The sequence below is a fragment of the Symphalangus syndactylus genome, chromosome 20, assembly GCF_028878055.3.
Source record: "Symphalangus syndactylus isolate Jambi chromosome 20, NHGRI_mSymSyn1-v2.1_pri, whole genome shotgun sequence".
NCBI classification, from domain to species: domain Eukaryota; kingdom Metazoa; phylum Chordata; class Mammalia; order Primates; family Hylobatidae; genus Symphalangus; species Symphalangus syndactylus.
In genome coordinates this window covers 15964180-15990601 of record NC_072442.2, presented here as the reverse complement: position 1 = coordinate 15990601, position 26422 = coordinate 15964180, and the positions used below count along the sequence as shown (strand labels likewise).

At 41.1% G+C, this 26422-nt stretch overlaps 1 protein-coding gene across 1 annotated transcript in view; it reads right to left on the bottom strand.

Moving 5' to 3' along the window:
• The window catches only part of PPM1E (protein phosphatase, Mg2+/Mn2+ dependent 1E), a 224770-nt gene that overhangs the window by 8883 nt on the left and 189465 nt on the right, over nt 1–26422 (bottom strand). The window contains exons 2-6 of the mRNA XM_055258553.2: nt 21223–21341; nt 11080–11279; nt 7264–7452; nt 4413–4556; nt 3764–3857 (exon numbers count right to left, since the gene is read on the bottom strand). Of these exons, the coding sequence (XP_055114528.1) occupies nt 3764–3857; nt 4413–4556; nt 7264–7452; nt 11080–11279; nt 21223–21341 (746 nt within the window). The remainder of the gene's footprint in view (nt 1–3763; nt 3858–4412; nt 4557–7263; nt 7453–11079; nt 11280–21222; nt 21342–26422) is intronic.

Genomic DNA, 26422 nt, shown 5'->3' with positions numbered 1-26422 from the left:
CAACCTCTTCTCTCCATATGTTAGGAAACATATCATGCCTCTGTCAACTTTGGATCACAAGTCTGAAGGGCTCATGGGGAGAAACTGTTGAAAACCTTTTCATTTTTATAAGTATCATTTTTTTTCCTGAGTAGAGCTGAACTCTGCCCAGGAGTCCTTTTTCTTGTCCTTTTGCAGCCCCCTATTTTATTCCATGTAGTTTCCAGTTCTTTGTCAAATTCTTCAACTCCCTCATCCACTTAAGCTACTGGATTTTGGTAAATGGCCTAATTTCCTACTTCAAAGACAAGTTGATCAGGCTTGAATTTTCTCAATTCCCCTCCCACCCTTGCCATACACGCACTGTTTGTTTAATCTGTAGAGATTCTCCCATATCAGCTACCATTTTCTCAGGGTAAGCAGTGTTCTTTTCCCATCCTAACAGTGAGCCTGTGCTGCTGGTCCTGTCTCCCTAGGACTCTGGCTTCTCTACTCTCTCGTCTTCAATTTCTCCTCTACTTGCTCTCTTCCTTTTCCTACAAACATGCTCAAATCTAAAATCTCCTCATCCTAAAAATAGAAACAATAAAAAGGAACCCTTTCCTGAATCAGCTTTTGCCTTAAGCCACCACACTATTTCCTTTCTCTCCTTCACCATCAAACTGCCCAAGAAACTAAATCTACACTTGCTCCTTTATGTTACTGCCTATTCCCGGTGCCAGATTGTTTGTTGATTAGTAGGTTTTCCCACCTAGCAATCCATCTCATCAGTTGATACCCTCCTCCATATCCCTTTTTAGCTCTCCTCATCTCTGTAACAAACTGTATGAATGTCTCCCAGCCAGGCTGTTTCTACTCTAGCCCAGCTTCCATACAAATATCTTTATAAATACAAATCTGACCCTGTGGCCCCTCTGCGTATTCACCTGGTAAAGTCCAGAATACTTAGCCTCGCACATAAGGCCCTTTGCAATCTGGCACCAACACTGCTAATCTCTTACCACTCCCATCTCTGCTCTAACCTCCTGTACTTGTTGCTTTTCCTAAAACATGCCATGCCTTTTCAAACCCCTGTGTATTTATATTCCCCTCTACCTGTGTAGGGATTTCCTTCCCAGCACATTATCCTCCACATTCAATTCAAAAGTCACTCTATGTATGAAGTCTCCCTTATCCACTCTTAGATTGTTTATTTTTTATTATTAAAATAGAGATGAGTATCACTATGTTGCCCAGGTTGGTCTCAAAATCCTGGGCTCAAGCATTCCTCCCACCTTGGCCTTCCACAGTGCTGGCTGCCACACCCAGCCTTCTCTCTGAGATTGTCACTTATTAAGGGACATTATTCCCTGCTTTGGGTTTCCCTTTTAGAAGAAGAGGCTGGTATTCTCTATTAAGTTAGTTCTGTAACAAGCATTAAAGATGATCCTCAATCCTCTGACAAAGGTCAGATCAGGAGAAACAGGTGTTTGGTTTGAGTTGTCAACCTAATTCACTGGCCACTCAAGCACTCATGTAATGATCATTAATGTAAATTGGTTCCACAGATAGTATAGTCCTCTGGTTCAGTGATTTTCAGTCAAGGATAGCATTTGATGGGTGGTGGGTCCTGCTAAACCTACAATGTGCATGATAAAGACTTTTCCCCACCAATAATAATAATAATAATAATAATAATAATAATAATAATAATTCCATATAAGGGTATATTTTAGAAATGAGATATTTCCCCTTTTTGGCCTTATTCTAGAGTCCCTAATAACTCCCTCCAGTCTAAGGTCAAGCCACCTCTCAATTTTTCAGGAGGTATTTGTAGACTCTTTCAGCTCTCTATTTCTCTTTCAGCTTTCTACTCACATTTGGGCCACTTCACAGCTTGCCAGCACCTTCCCAAAGAGTGGGAGGAACTCAGATCAGTGGTGAAAGCTAAATCCTTTCAGATTTTCTTCATGTTCTGGAATTTTTTGGTAATTGTTAACTAAATTTTGAGACTAGATGTGAATTCCAACCATGTCTGATTACTTCATTTCTTTAGGGAAGCAGAGATTAAAAACTGCAGTATACATGTAATGTACATATCACCCATATAGATATACATATTGATTTATTCTTTTTAAAAAAAAACAAGAAGTGAAGCTAAGCCATGAAGCCTAAAATAATAAACCCAGGACCCAAAGTGAGACAAAGACAGAAATAGCTTAATTCTTTGAACTTACACCCTTGCATTTTGTCCAGCCAACTTAGCTGTTTAATCTCTATGTTTTAGACCGAGTTTCATTGACTTTGACTTTCCCCTTCTTTTGAAAAATTTAAGTCCCAGGGATATAGGGTTCTTTGAAACCCCTGGGTTATCTGACAAGTGACTGTATTCCACATACAGAAAGTAGTTTTAATATAAAAAGCACAATGTTTTTCCTATCAACTTATTCTGTTATTTATGTCATTTTAAAATTCATTGAAATAATTTAGAGGCATAAACAAAATAAATGTGGATAAAATATGGAGAAAGGCTTCCATTCTCTGGAAAATACTGATTTGACCCAAAATGCAATGAAATAAGAAACACTATGATTTTCTGGTTTTGTTTTAAGACAGGATCTCACTCCCTTGGCCCAGGCTGGAGTGCAGTGGCACAATCTTGGCTCACTACAGCCTCAAACTCCTGGACTCAAGCAATCCTTCCGCCTCAGCCTCCTGTGTACTAGGACTACAGGCACAAGCCACTATGCCCAGATTTTTTTTTTTTTTTTTTTTTTTGAGATGGAGTCTCGCTCTGTCGCCCAGCCTGGAGTGCAGTGGCGCGATCTCAACTCACTGCAACCTCTGCCTCCCAGATTCAAGCGATTCTCCTGCCTCAGCCTCCCGAGTAGCTGGGACTACAGGCGTGTGCCACAACACCCAGCTAATTTTTTATATTTTTAGTAGAGACGGGGATTCACCGTGTTAGCCAGGATGGTCTCCAGCTCCTGACCTCATGATCTGCCTGCCTCGGCCTCCCAAAGTGCTGGGATTACAGGCATGACCCACTGCGCCCAGCCTTTGTTTTTTTTGTTTTTTGCTTTTTTAAGAGATGAAGTCTCACGTTGCCCAGGCTGGTCTTTAACTCCTGGGCTCAAGCCCGCTTCAGCCTCCCAAAGTGCTGGGACTACAGGTGTGAGCCACTGTGCCTGCCCCAACCACTGTGGGTTTGAAGCAGATTTGTGTACTAATGATTAAAGGCTTCCATAAAATTTAAAATGTATAGAAACTAGAAAATTCTGCATTTCTTGATATGGTTCTCTTTTATTTTTTTTTTGAGACAGAGTCTCACACTGTCACCCAGGCTGGCGTGCAATGGCGCGATCTCCACTAGCTGCAACCTCTGCTTCCCAGGTTCAAGCAATTTTCCTGCCTCAGCCTCCCAAGTAGCTGGGATTACAGGCGCCCACCACCACGTCCGGCTAATTTTTTGTATTTTTAATAGAGATGGGGTTTCACTATGTTGGCCAGGCTGGTCTTAAACTCCTGACCTCATGATACGCCTGCCTCAGCCTCCCAAAGTGCTGGGATTACAGGCGTGAGCCACTGAGCCTGGCAGTTCTCTTTCAATAATGGAATTTAAGTATATAAATATACAGGTTTAACTAAATCAAACAATTAAAAGATACATTATCCAATTATTATTTTAAATAATAATAAGCATTCTTAATATAAATTATCATCTCAGGTTCCCTGTATCAGAGTTAATACCGGACAATGAGCTAGAAGAGGACAGTTTGGAGAAACAAAAATTTGTTTTTCCTACCAATAGCTCTGGAGACCGACAGACTTCCATTGACCCTCCAGGCACCAAACCAGACTACGCAACCTCCAAGGGCCTCAATTCTCTGCTTTTCATCCTAAACAGCAACGCAATAAAAAGAAGCAAATAACTGGATTCAGGATTTATTCATTTACTTTAACAGTAAACAACAGATATAATACTCATCAGCTCATGAAAAGGTACTCTTTGTTTCTCCATTGGAGGGTGGGCACAGTTGCTGATGTGATAGCAATAATTGTAATAATTAAGTGAATCCTGGCCAGGCGCGGTGGCTCACGCCTGTAATCTCAGCACTTTGGGAGGCTGAAGCAGGCAGATCACCTGAAGTAAGGAGTTCAAGACCAGCCTGGCCAATATGGTGAAACCCCATCTCTACTAAAAATACAAAAATTAGCCGGGCGTGGTGGCACATGCCTGTAATCCCAGCTACTCAGGAGGCTGAGGCAGGAGAATCGCTTGAACCCAGGAGGCGGAGGTTGCAGTGAGCCAAGATCACACCATTGCACTCCAGCCTGGGCAACAGAGCAAAACTCCGTCTCAAAAAAAAAAAAGTAAGTGAATCTTAATCAATAACTAGAAAATTTAAACTAATAACTAGAGCATGGGCTCTATTAAAACAGACCATACTTACCTCTCTGTCTGGTTTGTGTGGCTTCATTAGTTCAACAGCTTGGCCCTTTCTCACAAGCATAACCTGGGAATCACCCACCCAGGCCACATGTAGCATGTTGCCTCTGATGAAAGTCACCACTCCTGTGGTCCCACATCTCAAGCTCTGAAAACAGTTTAAATAAAACTAGACTCAGTGAAAAGAAATAGATACTACATTCTTATTGAGAAGCAATTTATAATTAATCTAAGCTTTTCAGCTGGGAGCTATACTATTAATAATAGAATTTCACACATATATAATAATTCATTGTCTCAATGCATTTGTATATGCATGTATGTATTTATGTGTATATACACACATAAGTCCACCTGATCTGTGATATGCAGGGCGAGGATGATTATTAATTCCACTTTACAGATAAGAAAACCATGGCAGGTTATGTGACTTGCCCAAGGGCAGGTAACTATTAGTACATAAGACAGAGTTGAAATTCTTTTTCTTCCCAGTCAAGCACCAAATCCTCTATACCAATCCTCAGAGTAAAAATGTCTATATTCTGCTCTCCATTTCATTACTGACATCATATTTGTTCAGTGGGAGAGTCCTAGCTGTACAAAATGATATATAAAACATCTGATTGGTACACAACAGATGCTCTAATCTCTGGAAATTAAGCTAAGGGGCCAAGAGACAGCTTACGTTCCCTAGAGTACTAAGATGCTTATACCTTTAAAAAAATGTCCTTCCTACAGTATTTTTAGGGGCCTTTGCTTTTGGAACATTGCATAAAGAACTAACAGCCTGGAATTTCACTGCAGTAGCTACCACTATACTTAAAGCTCTTGATCCTACTATACGAAAATGACATCCCCATTTGACATGAGTCACCACCAAATGAGCATGACTTTCTGTTACTAAGGACCTGGCCTAAATTAGAACCAATGCGTCAGGGGTGGTAAAAGGTCTCTTGTATCCAATGAGAAAAACAACTTCTCATTTTCCCTATATAGGGAAAGTTTGTTATAAATCCTCACCCACCAATAAAATGTCTTCCCACACAGAATGTTCAAAAACTCAGCCCCCTAGAACACATGATAAACACACTTCAGTGCATATGCCCTGGAGAGAACAGGAGGCAGGGCTGCTTCACAACAGGAATAGCTGCTTTCTTCCCAGCAGTTAGCAGCACATGGAAGCATAAGGAGAAAAGGGGCTGCTGAGACAAACCTAAATTATTCAGAACTTTTGGCAGAACTGAGACACCAGGGTCATTGACAAAACAAATGAGGTAAACATGGTCAGAAAACAACAACAACAACATAATTTTGAGAAGACAGAGGAAAAAGAATAGAATAGAGGATGAAGAAGACAGAGTGAATCTCTTTGTTTCACATTGATGATTACAGGTCACCTCTCAGGGGCCCGCCCTTGTCCCCAACTCAGATGATAAAAGCCCACAGCTTCAAGAGAAGCAGAGCCAAGCAGAATGCAGGTCCTCAAGAGACTGGGAGCTCTGAGGTCAAGAGCGGCTTTATTCTCCAGACCCACCTCTTTGTGTGGACTCTACTGGTTACTGTTGAATTTGCATATTAATCCAAACTTAGGGGAGGGGAGAGATGAAGAATAATTCTCTTTCTTAATACCAAATAGATCTGAGTTATTGTTTCATTAATTCCAAGCCCCATTATTGCTTGTAGCATAACTATGCTATCAAAAAATGGATTAAATGATTACCCTGATCTCTCCAAGCCCATTTTAAAAAGAGTTAATGCTTAAGTCACAGGGCAGGAGTCTTATTTTTTGTCCGTATCTACTTCTGTAATTATTTAAAAAAATTAAAAATTGGCCGGGAGCGGTGGCTCACGCTTGTAATCCCAGCACTCTGGGAGGCCGAGGCGGGCGGATCACGAGGTCAGGAGATCGAGACCACGGTGAAACCCCGTCTCTACTAAAAATAGAAAAAATTAGCCGGGCGTGGTGGCGGGCGCCTGTAGTCCCAGCTACTCGGAGAGGCTGAGGCAGGAGAATGGCGTGAACCCGGGAGGCGGGGCTTGCAGTGAGCCGAGATCGTGCCACTGCATCCAGCCTGGGCGACAGAGCGAGACTCCGTCTCAAAAAAAAAAAAAAAAAAAAAAAAAAAAAATTAAAAATTATTTTCTTTTATTCGTCCCCAGTTAAAAATCCAATATAGAACACTGTAGTTAATTATGCACCAATACCCAGAACGATAATTAGATTAATTTTTTTTTACTTTTAGACCTTAATATAGAGCCCTTGCCATTTATTCAAAGTAAAAAAACTTAGGTATGATTAACCTTCGCAATGTAGGACATGAGCTCTTCTTTTCTCCCTATTAAGAGAAAAATCAGCTCAAGGATCATTTAAGGATTCACCCTCTCCAAGCGAATTTTCCCTCAAGAGATACACAGCAAAACACTGCCTACCCATTTAGAACCAAATGTATGGAAGTAATCCCAGTTTCTGTTTCTTTTTTAGACCATTGTTTTATTCACCATATCCAGATCTTGTCAGCAAGAGTCTGCTTAGAGAGATGGTCCTGGTGTGAACCTGACAGGCAATGGTGAATAAAAGAAAGATGAAACTCACCTGCCAAATCCAGCAATTATTACAGAAATGAATCCAGAAAATTACAGCTTGAGATTTTCTATACAGTAACCTCGTTGTACCCCCTGGAACTCTTCCTGAGGAGGGAATTAGAACTACAACAGAATCCAATACTATGAGTCAAGAATACAATCTGGATAATGTCTGCCCAGAAAGAGAAAATCTAAATAGCCCTTTAACCACACAGACCAAATTGAGCTCAGCTAGTGCATTTCTAGCTGGAACTTATGAGAAAGGGGCATACCTCCCTGGCTGCTTTCTGCACAAACCGCTCATCAGTGACCCGGAAGGCCCTGCACAGGGCCTCAGCAGGATCATGGGGAAACATCTCCTGGCGGACTAAGTTAACGTGGAGGTGAATGGAGGCATAAATAGCAGCATCTACTCCCCCATGGCCATCAAACACTGCAAAGTAAGCTTGTTCTTCCTGGTCCTGTCAACAGAAACACAGAACAGTTATGGGAGCTGGGTATAGCATGATTCAAATGAACCAATCTCCTGGCATCATTGTTGCCCATCCTTTCTCCTCCACGACATTTGTCATTCAGAATAATGAGACTAAATGTTTTCCTTCTCTAACATGCCTGATCGACTGCTGAAATACCTGCAATATTAGGGCATCTGTGTTTACACACCAGAACACTGGAACACGTCATGCCCAATTAGCTCAAGCTGAAGTGCCCTCTCTCTGTGAAAGTTGTTGTCTTGTACCATGGAAACCACCCACGTACATTTGCTTCAAAATTGCTGTTACAAGTTGGGGGAGGGGGGATAGGGAGGGTATGAGAAGGAATTGAACAAAAGCAGCTCCAGATTGAGTGATTTTTTTCAAAATGAAAGTACTTTAATAGCAAAATTAGAACCTGAGAACAATAGAAAATAACTGGTCTTCCAACACAAGGCCAATTAAATTCAAGTTTAAAATATATAAAGATATGAAAGCATAAACACACTTCTAAACTGTAATACCTTCTTCATAAATCATTCCCAGTCACACTGCATTCTCACCACAAATAGCACAGCATCTCTAAACTAGTTTACCAAACTTGAACCACATCAGATGCTCAAATGCCCTGTGCGGCTGACTACTTTGCCTCCCTCACCCCATGATCTAAGATTTTAGTTTCACATTTCCTTGCAAAGTAAACTGCCAGAGGAGGATCTTCCAACCCTGTGCTTTGTCTTGACAAAAGAAGCCCAATCATAAGATTCCACATCAGCCATTAAGCAGTTTTGTGCTTTATCATCTGTTCAAGTGTTTAAATCTCAGATCTGTCTCAGGAGATCTGTGACGCACTGAACTCGCACTGAGTCCTGAGCTCCCTTCAGGCAACAGTATGTAATAATTTTCATTTGCAAGTCTTTTGACTTCTTTTTCTGCTCTAAGAGCCTTAGAGGAGTCCAGGCCTGTCACTGATTCTTAAGCGAATCATGTAGTTTTCTCATCTGTTAGGCAGGGACGAGTTACTGTCTCATGGGGATTTGGAAGGGCTACTAAAATAACAAGTATATCTGAACTTTGAAAAAGTTATTTTTTTAAATTTATTTTTGGAGTAAGCGTCTCACTTTATCACCCAGGCTAGGGTACAGTGGCATGTTCACAGATCATTGTAACTTCGAATTCCTGGGCTCAAAGGATCATCCCGCCTCAGCCTCCCAAGTAGCTGGGATTACAGGCAACAGCCACCGCACCTGGCTGAAAAAGTTACTTTTAAAAGGGTATATTACATTCACAAAAGTACCAAATATAAATGTCCATAGAATAATAACCAAAATATTATGAAACCTTTGTCTAACACGCACATTACAACTAGTTCTTTTAGCAACTTTAATGATATGAAGGACGGATTAAACAACTCTCTAGAAATAATCCTGGCCGGGCACAGTGGCTCACACCTGTAATTCCAGCACTTTGGGAGGCCAAGGCGGGCAAATCACAAGGTCAAGAGATCAAGACCATCCTGGCCAACATGGTGAAACCCCGTCTCTACTAAAAATACAAAAATTAGCTGGGCGTGGTGAAACGCGCCTGTACTCCCAGCTACTCGGGAGGCTGAGGCAGGAGAATCTCTTGAACCCGGGAGACGGAGGTTGCAGTGAGCCGAGATCGCGCCACTTCACTCCAACCTGGAGACAGAGCGAGCGAGACTCCGTCTCAAAAAAAAAAAAGAAAAGAAATAATCCTGACAGGTAGAATTTCTATCTCTACTAAAGCAGTACTCATTTTTAAACAACTCGAAATAGCACCAGAAGAAACAAAAGGAAGCCAAGTGGATTTCTTTAGAAAATAAAAAAAGGATAGCTTCTTTTTAAAAAAACACAAAACATTCACTGATGTTTTCCCTATTATAATAATGCATGATAATTTAGACTAATAACAAAGGAAATATCACCAATAATTCCACCATACACAGATAACCATTCTCTCTCTCTCTCTCTCTCTCTATATATATATATATATATATGTATATATAAATGAAATTAGGATCAGAATGTGCATTTTATAGCCTACTTTTTGTCATTTTTACTGGCATTTCCTCATCTCACTAAGATTTATTTAAAGACATTGTTTTAATGGCTTAAAATATGCATCTTATATGAGCATATCATAGTTATCATTCCCTTTCATGATTTAGATAATTTTCAATTTATTATAAACAATGTTGTAAAAACATTTATGTCAAATGAAACATATGCCTAAGACTTTTCTGCATTTCTATTTTCTTATAATAAAGAATTAAAAGTGAAATGACCAGATTAAAGAGTGTGAAAATTTATTAGGTTCTACATATGTGTTGCCATATTGCTCTTAAAATCTATTTCACAATAGCAAGGTTCTCCTTTCTAAGTCCTTTGGACTAATTTTGAAACTAGGAGGCAAAATAGAAACCAACCAAGTCAACAAACAACAACAATGCCCTCAAATATGAGTATAATCTTCAAGTAGGTATAGTGATATAAGGATTGTTTATCACACAATCCTTCTGGGTTACATTTGCATGGCCATGGTACTAGAAACAAAGACACCAGCTGATCTATCTTTATAACATAAACACCAATTACCAACCTGCCATCATTGCTGATTAGACCTTGACAGTCAGCTAAAATGTAAATTTAGCTGCTAAATAGAGGAAATATTGTGCTTTGTATAAATTACTACATTGTAATTTTTAAGTTATGGACTGGAGTGAAGAAAAGAGGCAAGTGACAGGCAAAGGAAACAAACCTACTTCTGTTTGCATTAACATAATACATTTAATAGAAAAAGAAAAGAAAGACAACAAGAAAATAGTTATTAAGCTGCGAAGGCTCATAGAGATCCAATTTGTCAGATACAGAGATTCATGAAATATAATTCCAGCTACTTTCCTATCTCAGAGACCACGATTTTAAAAAGAAAATCACATGAAATAAACTGCATCAGTCTTAAATCTTCCTTTTGTGTTTGTGTTGCTTCAGCAACATAGTAATGTGAGAACTTAATACACCATTTGATTATACTATAGAAATAGTTTGGGTTTTTTGTTTGTTTTTTTACAAAACAGCCTTATTGAGATATAATTTTTTTAAATTGTTTTTTCTTTCCTTTTTTTTTTTTTTTAAGAGACAGTCTCACTATGTCTGTCACCCACGCTGGTCTCAAACTCCTGGTCTCAAGCCATCCTCCCGCATCAGCCTCCCAAAGTGCTAGGATTACAGGCGTGAGCTAACAAACCCAGCCTAATCGTTTTCTTTTTTGCTTATATGTTTATAGAATAGCTCTGGAAGGTGACACAAAAGACTACCTTGCCTCCATGGAAGGGAACTGAGTACCTGGGAGGCAAGGATAAGAGACATTTTTATTTTCCCAATTTTGAACCATGTGAATACATTACCTATTCAAAAGAACGTAAAATAGTTCCTTTTCTGTTGCAAATTTGTGCCACTTTGCATTTAGCCCTACTCTAATCTACCAGAGATACAATTAGAAATATATCAGAAGTTTTCCTTTTCTAACAGGACCATGAAGGTGTTTGTTTTGTCTTTAAAATCTCACTGACTCTCCGGAAGTGCCCTTTACCTCTAGGTTGAAGAGCATATTAAAGTCAGGAATGCAGACATGTTTGTCCTCCATTTTCCTGCGCATGTTTTTGATGGCATGGATTGATGTCTCATAATAAAGCTTGGGTCTCCTGCGGAGGGGGAAGTCTTTCACCCAGCTGCAGCAAATCTCGTGTAGTTTGCTGAAGACTGAACGGGCCAATTTCACTGTCTCAATCTCTGTGAAAGAAACACAGAAACCCCCAATGAAGAGCCTTGTAAAACTGCTTTTCACTTCTCTGCTTGGTAAAGACAGAAGTAGGTCACCTTAGTCAAGTTCCTCCTTCATAGAAGAAATTCATCCTTCTCAAGAGAAATGAAATGCTGCTTCTGAAGAGAGAAAATCACAACCTATCTAGTGGAAAATCATCAGCCTGCAGCTGCCACTAAATATTCTTATGTCATGAGGAGAAAACCTTTGGCCAGGGCTGGACCTATTCCTGGCTTGATTTCTTCCAGCCGGAGAAGTGCTCTCACCACACTGCTCCCTAGTTCCCAGCACTCGTTTCTTTTTGGTTGTCTGGTATGGTTATCACTAGGAGAGCCAAGCCTCCTATGCTTAGAAAAATAAGCAGTGATTAACACTGCTTCCATAGTCCAATTAGCTGGATAAATACAGTGTTTATTGGAATATGGAAGGCCTATGAAAACAGCCCACAAACTACAGAAATAAGAAGGGTTTACGTCGCTTACCATTTGTCTTTGTCCTCTTTCTCCCCAACTTCTTCCTTTACATCCAATTCCCTTTTTTCTCCTATAAATGATCATCATTTGTAACTGAATTGTGTATGTGTATATATATATTTACACACACACACATATATATATATATATATTTTTTTTTTTTTTTAATTAAGACGGAGTTTCGCTCTTGTTGCCCAGGCTGGAGTGCAAAGGCGTGATCTTGGCTCACTGCAACCTCCGCCTCCTGGGTTCAAGTGATTCTCCTGCCTCAGCCTCCCGAGTAGCTGGGATTACAGGTGCCCGCCATCATGCCTGGCTAATTTTTCGTATTTTTAGTAGAGACAGGGTTTCACCATGTTGGCCAGCCCGGTCTTGAACTCCTGACCTCAGGTGATCCACCCACCTTGGCCTCCCAAAGTGCTGGGATTACAGGCGTGAGCCACCGCGCCCGGCCTGTTTTTTCTGTTTGATATATTTGTTTATTAAAGTTTTAGGCCATAGTTTAAACAGTTTAGCCAATAGGTTAGCAAATGAGTTAAAACTTTACTACTACTCTAAGGAAAAAGTACTTAAACTCTGTCTATGCATGTGATCCTAGATAGAAAAAGACAAAGAGCAGCCAGAGGAGCAATACTAACAGGTTTCTTGACCCTAAACCTACCGCTCCACCTATGTCTACCGCTTCACCTATTGGGTAGAATTGGCGAGCTGACTTCTGAGGCAGACATGTACCCTCAGTAGATGGACAGATGTGTAAGCCTTTTAAGCAACATTGAATGGTACTGAAGAGATTGTATTTCCTATCATTGAACCCTCCACTCAAGTTGTCCTCCACTTAAGTTGAGCTACTGAAATAACCAAAGAGAGATTAGGTTTTCTCAGGACAGTATTTTAGAAGTTCCTCCTACATCTCAGGTGAAAAAAAAAAAATGAACTTAAATTTTCTTTTTACTTAACTAAATCAGATATAGCTTGACAGCCTGAGAAAATAAGTGACAGATGGCAATGGCTACACATGCCTCCTCCAATCTAGAATACAAATCCCAAAGAAGAGACAGACTATATGTTCTAGAACAGCCTGGGACGTGGACTCCCAACTTGATTCTCAGTCCCGTCTTTGCCTTAATCTGTGACTATGTTTACCCCTTTTCTTATTCAACATTATTTTTAAATGGCTATATTAAAAAAGCTGACCTCAAGTTTTTGTCCTTTTTTCCCTCATTAACATAGCACAGGGTGGTAAATCCTGTCTTGTAGTTTTGTCATCTTTATTTTTATTTTTTATTTTTTCTGAGAGAGAGTCTTGCTCTGTGGTCCAGGCTGGAGAGCAGTGGTGCAATCTCGGCTCACTGCAACCTCCACTTCCTGGGCTCAAGCCATTCTCCTGCCTCAGCCTCCTGAGTAGCTGGGATTACAGGTGCCCACCAACACGCCTGGCTAATTTTTATTTTTTATTTTATTTTTTATTTTTTTGAGATGGAGTCTCACTCCATCGCCCAGGCTGGAGTGCAGTGGCACTATCTTGGCTCACTGTAAGCTTCGCCTCCCCGGTTCACACCATTCTCCTGCCTCAGCCTCCCAAGTAGCTGGGACTACAGGCGCCCGCCACCACGCCCGGCTTATTTTTTTTTTTTTCATTTTTAGTAGAGATGGGGTTTCACCATGTTGGCCAGGATGGTCTCCAAATGGCTGGCCTGGAACTCCTGAACTCGTGATCCACCCGCCTCGGCCTCCCAAAGTGCTAGGATTACAGGCGTGAGCCACTGAGCCTGGCCAATTTTTTTTTTTTTTTTTTTTTTTTTTTTTGAGACAGAGTTTCACTCTTGTCGCCCAGGCTGGAGTGCAATGGTGTATTCTCAGCTCCCTGCAACCTCCGCCTCTCTGGTTCAAGCGATTCTCCTGCCTCAGCCTCCTGAGTAGCTGGGATTACAGGCGCCCACCACCACACTCAGCTAATTTTGTTGTATTTTTAGTAGAGACGGGGTTTCACCATGTTGGCCAGGCTGGTCTTGAACTCCTGACCTCAGGTGATCCACCCACCTCGGCCTCCCAAAGTGCTGGGATTACAGGCATGAGCCACCATGCCCGGCTTTTTTTTTTTTTTCTTTAAATAAGAGGGTCTCTCTCTGTTGCCCAGGCTAGAGTGGGTGATGTAATCACAGCTCACTGCAGCCTCAAATTCCTGGGGTCAAGCAATCCTTCTGCTTCAGCCTCTCAAGTAGCTGAGATCACAGGTGCATGCCACCACGCCTGGCTAATTAAAAAAAAAATTTTTTTTTTTTGTTAAGATGGGGTCTCACTATATTGTTCAGGCTCATCTCAAACTCCTGGCCTCAAGTGATCCTCCCACCTCAGCCTCCCAAAGTACTGGGATTACAGGCATGAGCTACCATGCCTGTCCCTACTGATAGCATTTTTATGTAACTGAAAACCAAGGGTGAATTTAAAAGAGAAAAGACAAAGAGCAAAGACAGCCTGTGGAGGTATACAGAAGAAGGAAACTGAGGCCAATAGACAATCCAACATTTTGATTGTTTTGAGCAACTCCAATTTTTATTTAAGCACTAGCTGTCAGAGACTATTTCTTCCAACCAGCAATTACCTGCTTGTATCACTGCAACCTATCTGGTCTCTGCAGCAGTATAGGCCCCCAAATGCAGACCCTGAGATGGACGTGTCCTCATCTGACATAGCCGTAACAGAGGATTACAAAACAATCAAGTGAATTTAGAAACTTTGAGGGAGAATGGAGTAGGGTGAAACAAATAACATATTAACTATGAGGATAGTTCCCAGATAATAATAAAAACTATTATATCATTCTTTGGCTTGTATATTACTCTTACGTAGATCTGCATTGTCAAGTACAGTAGCTACTAACTACATGTGGTTAAATTTTTCTTTCTTTTTTTTTTTTTTGAGATGGAGTTTCACTCTTGTTGTCCAGGCTGGAGTGCAATGGCACAATCTCGGCTCACCGCAACCTCCACCTCCCAGGTTCAAGCAATTCTCCTGCCTCAGCCTCCCGAGTAGCTGGGATTACAGGTATGCGCCACCATGCCCAGCTAATTTTGTATTTTTAGTAGAGACGGGGTTTCTCCATGTTAGTCAGGCTGGTCTCGAAATCCTGACCTCAGGTGATCCATCCGCCTTGGCCTCCCAAAGTGCTGGGATTACAGGTGTGAGCCACTGTGCCCGGCCATGGTTATTTAAATTAATCAGTAGGGTGCAGTGGTCCCAATGTGCCGACAGCTCCAGCTACTTGGGAGGCTGAGGTGGGAGAATTGCTTGAGCCCAGGAGTTTGAGACTATAGTATGATATGATAGCTCCTGTGAATAGCCACTGCACTCCAGCCTGGCCAACATAGCAAGACCCCATCTCTAAAAAAGTAAGTTAAAATTAAATAAAATTTAAAATTCAGTTTTTCGGTCACATTAGCTCTATTTCAATTGCTTGATAACCACATGTGGCTAGTGGCTCCCACACAGGGCAACACAGGTAGGGAGCATTTCCATCATTGCACTGTCTATTGGACAGAGCTGGTATGGACAGATTATATTGGTTAGAGGAAGTAGTATCAGTTTCCTCTAACATTTGGTAAATCACTAGATCTGTTCATACCACTCCCAGTTGCTCCTTCCCCCGTGTTCCCATTATACTTTGTTCACACTGTCTATTAAAGCTCTTAACCACTTTTGGTAATAATAAATAACATTTATTGAGTATTTGCTACATTCTATGCTTCTAGAACATTTCACAAATAGGTAATATCATTCTCAATCCTAGGTCTATCTGACTCAAAAGTCCATGTTCTTCATTTCCAAATTAGACTGCAGATACAGACTGTCTTAATTGCCCTTGACAAGCCACAGTATAGTACCTAGCAGATGGAAGGGTCTACATTAGATGCTTGTTGAAAAAATAAATATGTAAACTGTTATATAAATTAAATAACCATTAAAATATTAAATATTTATATGCTTCTTGATTGTGTTCTGCTTCACTCATCTCAGCATCTATTTCTATAATGCTACCATTCTATTTAAGTTAGCATAACTTTAAAATGTTTTAATATCAGGAGGTCTAGTTTTCCTACCTATTACTCTTAATTTTAAAGGATGTCACTTGGGTAGTTTTATGTTTATTTTTCCAGGTGAACTTTCTAAACATTTTGACAAGTTTGGGCAGAAAAACCTGTTGCTATTGTGTTTGGGATCACATTAAATTTATAGATTTGGAAAAAATACATATCGTTTTCATATTGAGTCTTTTCCAGGAAAAAATTATATTGTTTTTTAAATTTAAATCCTTTTTATGTTGCTCAATAGAGTTTTAATAAGTCCTTCATATTTCTTAATCACTTTATTCCTGGTTATTTATTTGCCATTTTTAATCAGACTTTGCTTTATTATAATTATTTTTCTTTTTTTTTTTTTGAGACGGAGTCTTGCTCTGTAGCCCAGGTTGGAGTGCAGTGGTGCGATCTTGGCTCACTGGAACCTCCACCTCCTGGGTTTAAGCGATTCTCCTGCCTCAGCCTCCCGAGTAGCTGGGATTACAGGCGTCCACCACCACACCAAGCTAATTTTTGTATTTTTAGTAGAGATGGAATTTCACCATGTTGGCCAGACTGGTCTCGAGCTCCTGACCTCAAGTGATGTACCCTCCTTGGCCTCCCAAAGTGCTGGGATTACAGGCATGAGCCACAGTGCCGGCCAGAACTTTGCTTTAACTGTTATTTAAAACTAGCAAACATTGCTCTTTCTTCCAATAACATTTCCTTCTTTCTTTACTCTGAAACCCTGTGATTCAGGTTTAGCCAGTTAGACAATCCCATTCCTTTGGCCACAGTGATTAGTTCAGGAATGGGAAACCATCCAAGTTGGGCCAATTAGAGTAAATCCTGTGGCTTCTGTAAAAACAACTGAGAAAATCTACTCTTGTTTTCCTGCTCAACTTGAGTTTGGAGAGATGAAGACCTGGGTTCCCAGCAAGTCATACTGCCACCTCATGGAGCCTGAAAACAAAATCAAAATGAAAGAAAGTACAGCTGAGAGTTGGAGAAATGCCAGGTTCTGTTGAGATCATTTGAAGCCTTGAATCTACCTGTATATCCCTTATCCTGGAAGGTAGTCAATACATTCTGTTTTGCTGAAGACAACTGAAGCTGTGTTTGTAATCATGTACAACTGACAAATTCCAGAATATACATTAAGCATAAATGTGACGTCCAAGATATATCCATCTAGGCCTACTTTATAAAGAATATTTTAAAATTTAGGAATGATATTAAATTTTATCAGATGTTTCTTTTGGCTTCTTTAGAGATTACCGTTTATTTTTATTTTCCCCTATTAACATAAAAGTTGTGCTATAGACTTACCAATATTTTGTTCTTGAAATTTTGTTCACTGCTCTTTCCCCAGTATTATACATATATAGTAGCATATATAGTAGGCCCTCAATAAAATATTCAGTGAATGAATTAACTGCTGTACTCAATATACAAATATTTTACTTAAGATTTTTGTTGTTGTTGTTAGGCTGGGCGCAGTGGTTCATGCCTGTAATCCCAGCACTTTGGGAGGTCAAGGCCTTTTTTTTTTTTTTTTTTGAGACGGAGTCTCGCTCTGTCACCCAGGCTAGAGTGCAGTGGTGCGATCTCGGCTCACTGCAAGCTCTGCCTCCTGGGTTCACGCCATTCTCCTGCCTCAGCCTCCCAAGTAGCAGGGACTACAGGCGCCTGCCACCACACCTGGCTAATTTTTTGTATTTTTAGTAGAGATGGGGTTTCACTGTGTTAGCCAGGATGGTCTCGATCTCCTGACCTCGTGATCCGCCCGCCTCGGCCTCCCAAAGTGCTGGGATTACAGGCGTGAGCCACCACACCCAGCCTTTTTTTTTTTTTTTTTTCGAGACAGAGTCTCACTCTTGTTGCCCAGGCTGAGGTGCAATGGCGCAATCTCAGCTCACTGCAACCTCTGCCTCCTGGGTTCAAGCGATTCTCCTGCCTCAGCCTCCCAAGTAGCTGGGACTACAGGTGCACGGCACCACACCCGGCTAATTTTTGTATTTTTAGTAGAGACGGGGTTTCACTATGTTGGCCAGGCTGGTCTCGAACTCCCAACCTCAGGTGATCTGCCTGCCTCGGCCTCCCAAAGTGCTGAGATTACAGGCGTAGCCACCACACCAGGCCTACTTAAGATTTTTTTATGTTGATAGCTAAGACTGGTCTCTCATTTCCTGTTTTAGTCTTGGGTAGGTTCTGGTATCAGTGTTATGTTATGCAAATTTTCCTTCTTTTTCCGTGCAATTGGAGCATTCATTTTAAAAAGGATTGGGGCTGGGCACAGTGGCTCATGCCTGTAATCCCAGCATTTTGGGAGGAAGATTCTTGAAGGAAGAGCGAGACTCTGTCTCAAAAAATAATAAATAACTATATAATAAAAAATAAAACCCATTGGAATTATCTGCCTTTGCATTTGAAAATGTTCACCTCACTTGCAGAGTCACCTACTCCATGGCCTTTTGTGGGGATTGTCCCTCGATAATTTTCTCAATCTCTTTCTTCTTAGGTAAACTTTGTTAATTAATTTTTTTTTTCTAGAAAATATCCAAGTTTTCAAATTTATTTACAAAAACTTTTTATTATTTTTAAATTTCCTCTGTATTAGTGATCATTTTCCCTTCTTGTTTTTAATTTTTACAGTGGGCTGGGCTTAGTGGCTCACGACCATAAACCCAGCATTTTAGGAAGCCAAGGCAGGAGGATCACTTGAGCCCAGGAGTTCAAGACCAGCCTGGGCAACATAGCGAGACCGTGTCTCTACAAAAAATACAAAAATTAGCCGAGCATGGTGGTGCATGCCTGTAGTCCCAGCTACTCATGAGGCTGAGGTGTGAGGATCACTTGAGCCTAGGAGGTAGAGGCTTCAGTGAACTGTGATCATGCCACAGCCCTCCAGCCTGGGTAACAGAGGGAGACCTTTTCTCTCTAAAAAAAAAAATAATAATAATAATAATTTTTACACTGTGATATTTCAAATTGGTTTTTTGGGTTGTTGTTGTCATTGTTTGAGACAGGGTCTCGCTCTGTTGACCGCGTTGTAGTACACAGCTCACTGTAACCTTGAACTCCTAGGCTCAAGTGATTCTCCTACCTCAGCCTCCCAAGTGGCTGGGGCTATGGGTGCATGCCACCATGCCCAGCTAATTTTTAAATTTTTTGTAGAAACAGTGCCTCACTATATTGCCCAGGCTGATCTCAAACTCCTAGCCTCAAGTGATCCTCCTGCCTTGGCCTCCCAAAGCCCTGGCATTACAGACATGAGTCACCAACACCTGGCCCTCAAATTGGTTTTAGGTTGTCTGGACAAAAGTTGTATCTACCAAACTAAATGTGTACCAAGTGAGATATCCAAGGTCACTTAGCAAACATTCTGTTAGGGATAATGTAAACATGAAAAGAACTTTAAGGATTTTTTTTTTTTAAGTCTGTTTTTGGAAACAACCAAGAGGAGAGACAAAAGGCACTTCAGTGAGGACTTTAAGCCAGTGACAGCAGGCCTTATTCAGTATGCTCATTTCCTACTCTGATGTATGGATAAACACAATATGCTCCATAGAGATTCTCTGTGGTGCAGTTCACACTGAGTGACTGGGGTTAAATAAATACAGGATTTCCAAACAGTTTAGAACAATAATAGATCAGTCTGAATCACAGCAGTTGCATGGAGACATTACTAGGTAATCTCTTGGAAAAATAAAAAATCAGAATAACCAATTATGTCCACCAAAAGAAAACACTTCATTTCACTTTTGCTATCTTACAGGGATCAAAAAATTCTTCCAAAGTAGGCATGTAGGGCAACACTCCAATCTTTCTAGATTAAGTATTCTCCTTCTGCAGGGAGTAGCATAAGACATCAATATATAAATAATTGCTGCTTGAAATGGAAAAATAAAATAAAAAAGAGATGCAAAAAAGTGAAAACTGTCCAAAGTAGCAGCAGTACACCCCCTCGCAGCTGTAAATTACTCATCAGTCATTAATGTCATTGTTCTGAGCTGGAGCTGAATCAGCCATTACCCTGGCTAGAGTGAAGCAGAATTTAATCTATCTTTTCATTATAAGGCTTTTACTCTATGCATCAGTAGCAGAGGAAAGACCAATGCTTTATAGCAAGAATTCTATCCAGCTTGACTCTGGAACAATTTGGTTCTAGGTGAATCAGTTACTGTCAGTAAAAACAAGAAAAGTAATTCCTTCCTTGCCAATTTTCTGTCACAAACAATCTACAGAGATAAAGGAAGAACAGAAATGTTTACTTTTATATCTGCCTCACATTCTCTGGAATCCAGCTACTCAGATTCATTAATATATGCTTTGCTCCATATATACCATGTTTAAAGGCAAATGCTTTAAATAGAACAAACCATATGAAATATTAAAATTTCTTAACAATTTTGAGTAGTAATTCTCTAACTTTTATAAAAATATTTTCTTTGATCCTGTCAAATATGTATAAGCCTAAGACATTAATAAACATGACTTCATTAAGAAATAGAACCTCATAATTTATCTGGAAAAAAATGTACAATGATATGCAATTAACTCACATTTGCATATCTATCATAAAGAGCTCTATTTACTGGTAGATATAAAATTTAATATAATTAGTGAGAAGTTGTGTTACAACTGATTTCTTGAATTTTTGTATCTTTTAACTTGATACAAAGTTAAGGGGTTTTTTTGTTTTTTGTTTTTTTTTTTGAGACAGAGTCTCACTCTTTCTCCCAGGCTGGAGTGCAGTGGCGTGATCTCGGCTTACTGTAACCTCCACCTCCTGGGTTCAACCAATTCACTTGCCTCAGCCTCCCGAATAGCTGGGACCACAGGTGTGCACCACCATGCCGGCTAATTTTTTGTATTCTTTTTAGTAGAGATGGGGTTTCACCATGTTGGCCAGGCTGGTCTCAAACTCCTGACCTCAGGTGATCTGCCCACCTCAGCCTCTCACACTGGGATTACGGACGTAAGCCACTGCGCCTGGCCTAACTTGGTGTTTTAAAGGTAAGCTAAACATTTCAAATAGGTTTTGCTCGAATTATCCCTCACCCACTCATCTTTTTTGTAATATCTTCACATTCCTCACTTTAATCTTTCCATTCATGTAGGTATTACTTATGACAATCTCCTGTTGCTCCAGTTACCTTCTAAATACTACTCTACCTTTTTCAAAATACACATGTATTTTTCTCTTCTCCCCTTTTATTGATTTATTTGAAAAAAGTTGTATTTTTTTTCTCCTGCTACCACTATATAAACAACCAGCAGGTAAATGTAATTAGATTTAGTATTTTGCAGATATTTTCTGTGGACCACTACACATAGAAGATTCTAGTATTTTTAAACAAATAATGTAGAAAGGTACTCACCCACAGTCCCTTCTGTGCCATCCATTTCCTTTGGGATATAATGTGCAGAAAGATCACTCTGAAGGACTTCATCTGATGTGGCTCTGGCTAAAGCAGCAGCCAAAAAGGAAGGGCAATTACTGCAAGAAAAAAGATAAAAGGCTATTTTCAGCAAAAGAATTAGGAAGTAATACATTTAACATTATTAAATTACATAGTAATTATAACATTGTCTCAAAACAAAATTATACCTTTAAACAATATTCAATAAATATTTGTTGAGTAGGCACTCTGGGCACTGGGTATATATTGATGCATAACACAGACATGGCTCCTTACCTAAAGGAGCTACAGACAGATGACAAACTAATAGGATATAACTTAAAAGCGGGATAAGTTTGTTTCTGTTTGTTGTTTGTTTTTTAGATGGAGTTTTGCTCTGTCGCCCAGGCTGGAGTGCAATGGCATGATTTCGGCTCACCGCAACCTCCGCCTCCCGAGTTCAAGCGATTCTCCTGCCTCAGCCTCCCGAGCAGCTGGGACTACAGGCATGTGCCACCACGCCCAGCTAATTTTTGTATTTTTAGTAGAGACGGGGTTTCTCCATGTTGGTCAGGCTAGTCTTGAACTCCCGACCTCAGGTGATCTGCCCACCTTGGCCTCCCAAAGTGCTGGGATTACAGGCATGAGCCACCACACCCAGCCCAGGATAAGTGTTTTTTTTTTGAGACGGAGTCTCGCTCTGTCGCCCAGGCTGGAGTGCAGTGGCGCAATCTCGGCTCACAGCAAGCTCCGCCTCCCGGGTTCACGCCATTCTCCTGCCTCAGCCTCCTGAGTAGCTGGGACTACAGGCGCCCGCCACTGCACCGGGCTAATTTTTTTTGTATTTTTAGTAGAGACGGGGTTTCACCGTGGTCTCGATCTCCTGACCTCGTGATCCGCCCGCCTCGGCCTCGCAAAGTGCTGGGATTAATAGGCTTGGGCCATTGCACCCGGCCAGGATAAGTTTTATAGAGGAAACACACAGGATACAATGACAGAGAATAATAAAGAGGGGTATGTACTTAGATAGAACGGTCAGGAATGCCATGCCTTAAAGGATGAAAAAGACTCAGTTATGTGGGAGTGGGAAGTTAGGAGAGAATACTCCAGGCAGAGAGAATAAAATTTATACAGAACCTTTTTTTTTTTTTTTTTTGGAGACAGAGTCTTGCTCTGTTGCCTAGACTGGAGTGCAGTGGTGCAATCTTGGCTCATTGCAATCTCTGCCTCCCAGGTTCAAGCTATTTTCTCATGCCTCAGCCTCCTGAGTAGTTGGGACTATAGGCGTTATGTCACCATGTCTGGGTAATTTTTGTATTTTTAGTAGAGATGGGGTTTTACTATGTTGGCCAGGCTGATCTCGAATTCCTGACCTCAGGTGATCCATCTGCCTCAGTCTCCCAAAGTGCTGGGATTACAGGTGTGAGCCACTGTGCCCGGCCAATACAGAACCTTTTGAGAGCTTGTTATATCTAAGGAACTGAAAGAAACCCAGAGGAAGTGAAGCATAGTGGGTGAGGGGAAAGTGGCACAGAATAAAGTCAGAGGAATAGACAAAGACCAGATACATGGGCCTTTTAGGTGATGGTAAGGAATTTCTATTCTTTTCAAAGGGTAATAAGAATTCACAGAAGATTATGACCAAGACAGTGCCATGGTCAGACATATGAATTAAATTATTGCTTTGACTGCTATATCAAAGGACATTAGAAGGGAGCAAGAATGAAGGAGGGTGACTAATAAGGAAGTTGTTATAACCCAGATGAGAAGAAAAAGAGTGAGAAAAAAATATAGAACTGTTGATGATTGGATGTAGAGGTGAGAGAAGGAGAGAAAGTAATTAAGTCTGAGTCCTGGGTTTTGGTCCGAGCAACTAGGTGAATAGTAGAATCACCTGCCAAGATGGGGAAACCAGGAAAATAACAAGTTTGTGAAGGAAGTGGGGTAAAGTAGAAAACAAGAATTCATTTTAACATGTTAAGATGGAAATATTGGCTGGGCATGGTGGCTCATGCCTGCAATCCCAACACTTTGGGAGGCCGAGGAGGGTGGATCATGAGGTCACGAGTTCAAGACCTGCCTGGCCAACATGGTGAAACCCCCGTCTCTACTAAAAATATAAAAATTAGCTGGGCGTGGTGGTACATGCCTGTAATCCCAGCTACTCGGGAGGCTGAGGCAGGAGAATCACTTGAACCCAGGAGGCGGAGGTTGCGGGGAGCCGAGATCGTGCCATTGCACTCTAGCCTGGGCAACAAGAGCGAAAACTCTGTCTCAAAAAAAAAAAAAAAAAAAAAAAAAGATGGAAATATCTGAGATGTCCTAGTCAAGGTGTCAAATGGTTAACTGGATATTCTAGTCTGGCATTTGAGATGTTAGGAAATTTGGAAGTTGCAAATGTATGGATGATATTTAAAGCTACGGAAATAGAAAAGACCACTGATATAGTTTGGATATTTCAAATTTCATGTTGAAATCTGATCCCCGATGTTCAAGGTGGGGCCTGGTTTGGGTCATGGAAGCAGATCCCTCATGAATGGCTTGGTGTAGTCCTTGTGGTAATGAGTTAATTTTTGTGCTATTAGTTACTGTGAGATCTGATTATTAAATTAAAAGAGAGAGCTGGGCACTTCCTCCCCTCTCTCTCTCATTTCCCAACATGTGATCTCCACATGAGGGCTCCCTTTTGCCTTCTGTAATGAGTGGAAGCTTCTTAAGCCCTCACCAGAAGCAGATGCTGGTGCCATGCTTCTTGTACAGCCTGCAGAACTGTGAGCCAAATAAACCTCTTTTCATTAGAATTTACCCAGCTTCAGGTATTCCTTTATAGCAATTCAAAGCAGACTAAGACAATCATATAGGGAGAAAACATAAAAAGAATTGCTCTAGATCAGTGATCGCTACGTGCCTCCTGGTTTCCCCTCTGGGAACGAGAAGATTATCCTATGCCACATCATTGTATATTGGGTTATAGTGGGAAAGGGAGTAGATAAATTGCCTTTTTAGCTCATAGGTTTTCAGTCAAGTGGAACACTAGTTAAGGAGCTGTCATTAAGAAACTAGTACTCCAGGCCGGGGGTGGTGGCTCATGCCTGTAATCCCAGCACTTTGGGAGGCTGAGGTGGGCAGATCACAAGGTCAGGAGTTTGAGACCAGCCTGGCCAACATGGTGAAACCCTGTCTCTTCTAAAAACACAAAAACAATTAGCTGGGTGTGGTGGCGGGAACCTGTAATCTTAGCTACTAGAGAGGCTAAGGCAGAAGAATAGCTTGAATCCGGGAGGTGGAGGTTGCAGTGAGCTGAGATCATGCCACTGCACTCCAGCCCGAAGTGCAAGACTCTGTCTCAAAACAAACAAACGAAAACAAAGAAACTAGTACTCCAGCCCCACAGGCTGCCCTTGGCAGATATCCCCCTGGGCCATCCAAGCAGCCATGTGCCTGTGTCCTGGGCCTGAGAAGCAGTTCTGTGAGCCACTGCCAGCAGGCACACCCCCAAGCAGTAACATTCCCATGCCTGTGGCCTGATAAACAGCCTCACAGGCCCATTCCTGGACGCCATGACCCTAGGCCTGCCCATGCCCAGGGCCTGAGAAACAGGCTTCAGGTCTTCTTCCAGTGGATATGACCCCATGCTGGCCAAGAAACTGTGTGCCTGCACCCAGAAGAGGAACAGCCTGGAGGTCCCACCCCAGGCTGTCATACCTGCAAGCTGGGCAGCCATGCACATGTGCCCCCAGCCAGAGTAACAGTCCATGGCCACAGCCTCAGCAAGCTAGACCCCAAGCTGGTCAACCCATGATGTGCATGCACATGTCCCTGACCTAAGAAATAGTCCAATGGTCCCAACCCCAGTAAAGCTACATGACTGCTGCCATAAACTCTAACAGCCTAGGCCACTGGGACACTCACAAACATCACTAGTGCAGATTACAGCAAAAGAAACTACACCACTGTGTCCACCTAGAACCATAGCCAATGCAGCCATCCAACTGATGCCCCAAGACTCATCCACATGACTAAATCTTTCCCTATGAAAACTACTCCATAAGATTGGAAGAGGTGACTGTTCCACCAGATGTGTAGAAATCAACATAGGGACACATCAAATGTGAAAAATTGAGAAAACATGACTCCTCCAAATGCACATAATAATTTTCCAAGAACAAACCCCAATCATAAGGAATATATAAAATGCCAGAAAAAGAATTCAAAATAATAATCTTTTCTTAAAAATTTGAGATGAAGGTCTCATGATATTGCATAGGCTGGAGTGCAGTGGCTATTCAAAGGCATCCTACTATTAATTGGAATACGTGTTTTGATCTGCTCCATTTATTTTTCTTTCATTCTTTCTTTTTTTTTTTTTTTTTTAAGACAGTCTTACTCTGTTGCCCAGGCTGGAATGCAGTGGTACAATCTCGGCTCACTGCAACCTCCACCTCCTGGGCTTAAGCAATCTTCCCACCTCAGCCCTGCCAAGTAGCTGGAACTACAGGCATGAGCCACCAGCCTAATTGTCGTATTTTTTGTAGAGACGAGGTTTCACCATGTTGCCCAGGCTGGTCTCGAACTCCCGAGCTCAAGCAATTCACCCATCTCAGCCTCCCAAATTGCTGAAATTATAGGTGTGAGCCACCACATCTGGCTGACCTGCTCTATTTCTGACCTGAGCTGGTTCATCCCTCCCTAAGCAACTTTATGGTTCTCTGCTCCCAGAAGGTCACCATATTGATGCCAAACTTAGTGTAGACACAAGATTAGCATAATGCACTACAGGCCAGAACTCTTGGACTCAGGCAATCCTCCTGCTGCAGCCTCCCAAGGAGCTGGGACTATAGGCATAAGCCATCACATGTGGCTCAAAATAATCATCTTAAGGAAACGCAATGAGATACAAGAGAATACATATAGAACAGTTAACAAAAAATCAGAAAAATTCAACAAAGAGATATCATAAAAAAAGAACCAAACAGGAATATTAGAGCTGAAGAAATCAATGAATGAAATAAAAAATACAATAAAGAGTTTCAACAGCAGACTAGACCAAACAGAAGAAAAGATTTTTGAACTTGAAGACAGGTCTTTTGAAAAAACTCAGGCAGAAAAAAAAAGAAAGAAAAGAAAAAAAAATGAAAACAGCATATAGGATTTATGGGACACCATTAAGCAAACAAAT